The 7,971-nt window shown below is 56.1% G+C and overlaps 1 protein-coding gene across 11 annotated transcripts; it reads left to right on the top strand.

Annotated features, from left to right (window-relative positions):
• The first annotated feature begins 279 nt into the window (after positions 1 to 279).
• On the top strand, positions 280 to 7,662 carry MPP2 (membrane palmitoylated protein 2). Of its 11 annotated transcripts, none has more exons than XM_010724633.3 (13): positions 280 to 386; positions 2,224 to 2,342; positions 3,145 to 3,297; positions 3,403 to 3,552; positions 4,025 to 4,252; positions 5,158 to 5,289; positions 5,514 to 5,619; positions 5,723 to 5,794; positions 5,886 to 6,047; positions 6,402 to 6,604; positions 6,675 to 6,803; positions 6,890 to 7,057; positions 7,287 to 7,661. In XM_010724633.3, the coding sequence occupies exons 1-13, from the start codon at positions 290 to 292 to the stop codon at positions 7,380 to 7,382; spliced, it is 1,815 nt and encodes a 604-aa protein (XP_010722935.2). In that variant the 5' UTR covers positions 280 to 289; the 3' UTR covers positions 7,383 to 7,661. The 11 variants fall into 11 exon arrangements, with proteins under 11 accessions (XP_010722935.2, XP_010722947.1, XP_010722936.3 ...); XM_010724645.3 differs by lacking the exon at positions 280 to 386 and adding an exon at positions 394 to 969; XM_010724634.3 differs by lacking the exon at positions 280 to 386 and adding an exon at positions 980 to 1,228 and having other exon boundaries at positions 2,224 to 2,324; positions 7,287 to 7,662.
• Positions 7,663 to 7,971: the final 309 nt, after the last annotated feature.

Genomic DNA, 7,971 nt, shown 5'->3' with positions numbered 1-7,971 from the left:
GTGGGGGGAGAGAGGGGAGAGGCTGTCGTGTGTGGGCACACGTGTGTGGAGTATTTGCTAGCATGTGAACGCGTGTGTGCATAAGGTGTAAGTGTGCCCGTCCCTGTCCCAGTGAGCTTCGGGTGTGCGCTGTGCACACACAACATTTCACCGTGTGTGCTTAAGAGAGGATACCACACCCATGTGAGGGGCTCAGGGTGGGGAGAGGGGGAAGTTGGGCGCTGTGCGGCCCCTTTAAATCCGTGCTCCTTTCACCAGTAAGGAGCTCGCGGTCCGTCCCCCGGCTGCCATGGCAACGTCACCTACCCCCTTAAAGGGAACACGCCGTCCTCCCCCACCTGAACCCCCGGGAAGGTGCGTGGCAGCGCGCGGGGGGGCTCCTACGGGTGAGCACATGGGGGGAGAGTGTGAGAGTGTGAGTGTGCAAGGGCGTGTGCAAGCAGGTGAGGTATGCACAGGGTGTGAACATGCGGATCTGCATGTGAACATGCATGGTGTGTGCACACAAGTGTGAGGGTACAAAGGGAGGCATGTGTCAGCATGTGCACATGAGTTTACATTCATGTGAGCATGCACTGGTGGGGGCATGGGTATGCACACGTGTGTGAATTTCCTCAGGTGTGCGGGCTTGTGGCTGACCAGGACTGTGCATACATGTGCACACGTGTGCATATCAGGGGCATATTAGATGTGCTTTTGAATGCACACCGCTGTTAACATTGTGCACAAGTTTATGAGTACACACAGGCTTGTGCTTGTACTGATGCTCACATGATTGCACACATAGATGTACATGTGTGAGCATGCACAGCAACATGATTATACTTGTACAGAGACAATCACACAGGAGTATGAGAATACACACATCTCCGGTAATGTGTATACTGTGTACAGGGACACTTGTGTGCAAGCATCCATTCTGCAAGCACATGTGGGCTTTGCACATGCCATGATTGAGGCAGTGAGCAGGTAACAGAGGATGCATGCTCTTTTTGCACATCCATGCAACTTTTGCACGCCCGTGCTCTCTTTGCATGTCCATGCTCCTGTTGCACACCCGTGTGCTGCAGCCGAGGCTCGGGGTGCAGCAGGCACAGGCGGGGGCCGCAGTACCCGGATCTAGGCAGGAGGCGGGCAGGAGGCCGGGCTCTGCTGCCTGTAGCCATGAACAGCAGCCCCAGACCTGGGGCTTCGCCATCTGCCCCCGGCGCCCCGCTGGGTCCCCAAGGTAGGGCGGATCCCCGGGCGCGGAGGGCGGGTCAGAATGTGATGCTGTGCGGGGTCTGGTGGCTGTGGGATGCACTAGGGGTAAGCTGGGGGCAGGGGTCGGGGGGGTGGAGCGGAGGGAGGGAAGGGTGATCTCCTGGGTCATGCTGTGATCCCCCCTGGGTGTGGAGTGAGGGATGTTTGGGAGCAACACCTCCTCTCTTCCCCTCTTTTTCATCTTCATTTCAAGCCTCGCCCGCCATTGCATGCAGCCTCTTCTTCCATTGCAAGTGCTCCCTGCTGAATCGCAAGCCCTTGTTTGCATTGCAGTCCCCTCACTGATTGCATCACACCATCTGGTTAAATTGCACTCCTCAGATGTATTAAATTCCCGTGTTTGCATTGCAACCTCCTCATTTACAGTGCTGTGTCGTCGTCTCCCATCCCCAACCAACTCCCCCCAACCTGTCCCCTGCCCCCCGCCTGCCCGTTTACACTGCCATCTCTTTTGCATTGCACTGCGGGGTTGTGTTGCAAACCTCTTCCCCTCCAGGCTTTACTGTATCCTGCCAGTTGCACTGTAGACCTGCCTGCTGCTGCATGAACTGAGTGTGGGGAGTTTTGAGGAGTTCCCTCATTTCCCTATGTAACAAACAACCCCCCCACCCCCGTGATGTTTTTTGGTGTGTTTTGGAGGTAGGTTCTCCTTGTTGCCCCACTGTTGGGGCTGGAGGGGCAGTTCAGCCTCCTGCAACAATAGATGGGAGCTTGGGGTGGAAGCCCTTTGCAAGGAGATGCTGTGCTCATTGCAGGGAGACACTGAGGCATGGGTGGGAGAGGGGACATGGCATAGAGCCACTAGCCCCCACTGAAGCAGGGCATCCCATCACAGCACACCATCAAGTATCCTGGGGTGAGGTGAGGGGGATATGGAGACCCTAAATCTGTCCCTGTCCCCCTCCCTTGACTGTTCCTGAGTCCCTGTATCGCTGTGTTCCCACATCCCCATGTTCCCAGCCATGCAGCAAGTCCTCGACAACCTCCTGGGCCTCCCCAGCGCCCCAGGTGCTGCTGACCTTGACCTCATCTTCCTCCGCGGCATCATGGAGAGCCCAATAGTAAGGTCTTTGGCAAAGGTACAGTAGCGCAAGGCACTGGTAGCACTGTGTCCCTCCTGTTACCTTGAAGCATGGGGAAAGGAGGGGATGTGGGAGAATGGAGGTGTATGGATGGGTGAGTGTGAATGTGTACAAGTGTGTGTGTGTGTGTCTGTGTTGCACAGATGAAGATGCACATTTGTGTCTGCTTGCATATGTATGCACAAATACTTGCATCTGTGTGATGAGAAGGTATGCACATCTGTGTGCATGCACGTGTGAGAATGCACTTGTATGGGTGCATGGTTTTGTGCGTGCATATATGTGTACACATAGGGAGGTGTGTGTATGCTCGCACATGTGTCTGTGGTGTGTGCATGGAAGTAAATGTGCATGCAGTGCGTGTATACAGCTGTGTGTGAGGGTCCTGTGCTACAGCTGTATGTGGGGTTGGGGAGCAGCGAGAGGAGGCTGGGTATGAGTGGGGAGAGATGGTGTACAAGGTGGGCTATTCACACGTGTGCCACTTGCTGGCTGTGCTTATGGGGTGCATGTGATTGACTCATGTCCTGCATGTTCAGCACAATTGTATTTGTATATGCATGCGTGCACTGGCACATGCATGCACAGGTTGGTGTGTTAGTGTGCATGCAAGGGGCTGGGTGCAGATGTGCATCCAAACAGGTGAATTTACACATGTGAATGCAGGACTCTGTGCCCGTGCAGAGGGTGCATGTGGACATAAGTGTATGTGCACAGTGTACATGCATGTGCGTGTGTGCACCATGTGGATACAAATGTGGGCACCAGTGGCAGCAGGAGTCCCTTGCCCCCACCCCAGGCCCACGAACGACTGGAGGAGACAAAACTGGAGGCAGTGCGGGATAACAACTTGGAGCTGGTGCAGGAGATCCTGCACGACATTGGGCACCTGGTGCAGCAGGACAGTACAGCAGCCGAGCTGGCCCGCATCCTGCGTGAGCCCCACTTCCAGGTGTGGCAGGAGGCATGCAAGACCTGTGCATGCAAGGTGCATGTGCAAACCCCATACATGTGCAAGGTCCATGTACACAATGTGTGATAGCTGTGCACCTTGCAGTCCCTGCTGGAGACCCATGACTCAGTGGCCTCCAAGAGCTATGAGACACCCCCGCCCAGCCCTGTCCTGGATCCAACCTTCAGCAACCAGCCTGTGCCCCCCGACGCTGTGCGTATGGTGGGCATTCGCAAGACGGCTGGGGAGAACCTGGTAAGCTGGATCAGGACAATGCTGAGGGCAATGTAAGGTGCAAGGTGCATTGCCGGGTGCTGGAAGCATTGCAAGGGCATTACATAGTGCTGGGGACATCGCATAATTTTGGAGAACTGCAGGGTGTTGGGGAAATTGCATGATGCTGTGGACTTCACTGAGTGCTGGGGGCAAGTAAAGATGCAGGGGGGCGTTAATGGGTGTTGACAGCATTGTTTGGAGAATTGCCGGACACTGGGGGCATTGCACAGTGTTGATGACACTGCAGGGTACTGGCAAAATTGCTGGGTAGTGGGGACACTGTGGGATGTCAGGACATTACTGAGAGCATTCCATTGCATGGAAACCTTGGATTGTTCTGAAGACATTGCATGGTACTGGGAACACTGCAGGGTACTGGGGAAATCACCAGTGCTGGGGCAGTGACACGAGGTGACTGCTGTCAGAGCTGATGTGGGACTGTTCCACCCAGGGAGTGACGTTCCGGGTGGAGCGGGGGGAGCTGGTGATTGCCCGCATCCTGCATGGGGGCATGGTGGCCCAGCAGGGCCTGCTGCACGTAGGGGATGTCATCCGGGAGGTGAATGGGCAAGAGGTGGGCAGCAACCCACGGGTGCTGCAGGACAGCCTGCGCCATGCCAGTGGTAGCGTCGTCCTCAAGATCCTGCCCAGCTACCAGGAGCCACACCCGCCCCGCCAGGTACTCACATTTACATCCTGCACCCATACTCTGCATGTTGCACCTTGCACCAGTTCCCTTGCCTATGGCTCATAAGTCTCCATGCCCACAAGTCCCACTGCCCTATGCTGACATTGTTCCCACCTCTGTGCTGTTCCCATGCTTCCATTTTCACTGTGCTCATGCCCTATACCCAAGTGTCACCTGTTCCTTTGCCATGTGCCCTGTGTCCCATCTACCCATGCTTTTGTGCCCTATGTCTCCAGCTCCCTGAGCTTCATGTCCCCTGCGAACCAGCTGGGAGTGTCCCATAGTTTGGGGTCCCACTGCCTCTTTGTGTCCTGCACCCTGGGCACCCACAAGGGCACCCCACTCCTACCCATAGTGGCTGCAGTGTCGCTCATCTGACTCCATTCCCCTCCCCACAGCGGGACTTGACTGCTGTGTCCCCTACCCTGTACATCAGCTGTGTGCCGTCACCCAGAGAGGAACAAAGAAGCACTATCAGTAGGTCCTTTGGCACTGCACCGCCTGGCACCGTGTGTCCCCAAGCACCCTGCTGCTGCCTGTGTGTGCACACACTTCCTGGCCAGCCAGGGATTGGACACTGCTGTTGCATACGCATGCACAAATGTGTGCCACTGCGGTTGCACTGTTCCTGGGTGCAGGGCTGTGTGTAGGTGCAGGGCTGTGTGCAAGCACTGTCCTAGGACTGCTGTGGTGTCTGGGTGCTGCCCTGGGCGCTGCCTGTGTGTGCACGGCTGCCCTGCACGCCTGCCTGCACCAAGTGGCAGGGAGGACGTGTGTGCGTGTGCATGTGTGAGTGTGCATAGTGCTAGGAAAACTGAGGCACAGTGCTGCATGAAGCCAGGAGCATGACACCCATGTGTGTCTCCCATGTTTTTGGTGACCCTCGTTGTTCCCAGGTCTTTGTGAAGTGCCACTTCGACTATGACCCAGCTTCCGACAGCCTCATTCCCTGCAAGGAGGCCGGGCTCCGCTTTTCCGCCGGAGACCTTCTGCAGATCGTCAACCAGGATGATCCCAACTGGTGGCAGGTAAGAGTTGGGCATTGTTGTCCTTTGTCCCCCAGTCCAGTGTCTCCCAGCAGCCTAGGGGCTGCTGAGGGTGTGGTGCTGTTGCTGCTTTTTTGGAGGGGCGAGGGGGAGCTTTGAGGCTAGGGAGGAATACCTCAATGTGCCATACTGTGCTCCCCCCGAGTACAGTATGGGGAGGGTTTCTGGGGAAATGGAATCCCCACGCACCACACTGTCCCCCTCAGGCATGCCATGTAGAAGGAGGCAGTGCGGGGCTTATCCCCAGCCAGCTGCTGGAGGAGAAGCGAAAAGCCTTTGTGAAGCGAGACTTGGAGGTGGCCTCCACATCTGGTATGAAGCTCTCTGCCCCACTGTGGGTCCCCAGCTCCCATAGCAATGTCCTCGTGCCCTGGTGCTGTCCCTAGCCTTGGCATAGCCAGCCTCGTGCCCTCAGCAGGAGCCCTGTGCAGCAGCCTCAGTGGGAAAAGGAAGAAGAGGATGATGTACCTGACCACAAAGAATGCCGGTGAGCATCCCCAAGGAACAGTCCCTAACTGTGCTTGTGATGGCACCCTGGGATCCCCATGGCACACACAGAGTGTCTGTCCCTTGCACAGAGTTTGACCGCCATGAGCTTCTGATCTATGAGGAGGTGGCCCGCATGCCACCTTTCCGAAGGAAAACCCTAGTGCTTATCGGTGCCCAGGGTGTGGGGCGACGCAGCCTCAAGAACAAGCTCATCATGTCCGACCAAGCACGCTACGGCACCACCATCCCTTGTGAGTGTCCCCATGTCATCCACAAGTATCACCTTCCTCCAATGACTATTATGGTCCCCTAAAACACTGCCACCTCCCTAACGGCATTATTGTCTCCTAAACATATTGCTGTCCCCCATGAGCATAGTCACCTTCAGGTATAATCACTGTTCTCTTTGAATATCACCAGCCCATAAAAGCATCACTGCCTCCCCATGTACATCACCATCCCCTAAGAGCAGCACTGTCCCCTACGAGTAGCACTATAACCCATCCTCATGCAGTTGTGTCACAGCCCCATTACCATCACCATGTACTGAATGGGACCCCCCAGGGTGGGCTGGCATTGGGTGCTCAGGGTGACATTGCGGGCAGACACGTCACGGAAGCCCAAGGACAGCGAGAAAGATGGGCATGGGTACCACTTCGTATCACGGGGTGAGATGGAGGCAGACATCAAGGCAGGTCACTATCTGGAGCACGGCGAGTATGAGGGCAACCTCTATGGCACCAAGATTGACTCCATTCGTGCTGTGGTGAACGCTGGCAAGATGTGCATCCTGGACGTCAACCCACAGGTAGGCAGCACCTGAACGAGGAGGACTAAGGGGAGGTCTGAGGGTTCAGCCCCACCCCATCCCCCTACAGGCAGTGAAGGTGCTCAGGACGGCAGAATTTGTGCCCTATGTGGTGTTCATTGAAGCTCCCAGCGCTGAAACCCTGCGGGCCATGAACCGTGCAGCACTGGAGAGTGGCGTGGCTATCAAGCAACTCTCGGTGGGTGCTTGGGACAAGGGATGCAGTGCAGTGGGAGTGGGGAGGTGGAATGAGTGAGGAAACTGAGGCAGCACTGGTGTGGGCAGGAGGCTGATGCCCGGCGGACAGTAGAGGAGAGCAGTCGCATACAGCATGGCTACAGCCATTACTTTGACCTGAGCCTGACCAATGACAACCTGGAGCACACCTTTGGGCAGCTGCGTGAGGCCATGGAGCACCTGCGCGCCGAGCCCCAGTGGGTGCCTGTCACCTGGGTATATTAGCGTGTGCGCATGCACACCCCTCTACTCCTGTCTTAGGGCCCACTGTTATGAGCACACCCTGCTCAGCACCACCACTGTAGGGTACAGCTCCTCTCTCCCTCCCACCTACCCTGATTTTTTGGGGGGGAGGGCAGCAGGGGGAAGAGATATTTGACAGCCCCCCCTGCCCCGCGCTGACACAGCTAACTCACTGCCAAAAGTTGCCCTCACTTTTTCCCAGGAGACGGTGCCACCATGTGGTCCTTGCCCTTGCCTCAGTTTCTCCACGCAGGAGCCTCTATATTCCGGTAACACCCAGAAGATCCCTACCCTGTAAGCGGCCCGCAATTAACTCTGTAATTAATGATCTCCACAGGGGAGCTGCCCTGGGGTGAACTCAGGGGACAGGGAGTCTCAGATGCACACATGTGAATAGATGGGCAGGCCTAGGCTGGTGGCTCCGTATTGCTTCCCCCCTGCCCTCTTTGTCCCCCTGCCCAAGCCTGCAGGGACACACTGAGGTCCCTATGCCCCCTGCTCCAGATTGATCCTCTGTGGTACTTTGCTGTAATTTTATTATTAAAGAGAAATTAGAGAAAAAGAGTAATTTTGTGTCATTATGGCCAAGCACATAGAGATAGGAAAGCCCTAGCACAGGTGGTGGAAGACACATAGCTGCAACTGCTAGGGAGTGCAGGGGACAAGTATCATACTTTAGCCCCAGGCCCCTCCTTGCTGTCACACCAGGAGAGGTAAGCAGAGTTGCAGGCATGCATGCATGCGTGTCCAGGCATGTGTCTGCAAGTGTACACAGAGAGCTAAGCAGGTGTTGCACAAGTGCAGGCCTAACTGTATACTTGTCACCTTGCAGAGCTATGCATGGTGTTCATGCATGTGTGCCCCCAGCATGCTAGAATCTAACTTAC

The sequence above is a fragment of the Meleagris gallopavo genome, chromosome 29, assembly GCF_000146605.3.
Source record: "Meleagris gallopavo isolate NT-WF06-2002-E0010 breed Aviagen turkey brand Nicholas breeding stock chromosome 29, Turkey_5.1, whole genome shotgun sequence".
NCBI classification, from domain to species: domain Eukaryota; kingdom Metazoa; phylum Chordata; class Aves; order Galliformes; family Phasianidae; genus Meleagris; species Meleagris gallopavo.
The sequence above is the reverse complement of the archived record's forward strand: the minus strand, read 5'-3'. Positions and strand labels throughout refer to the sequence as shown.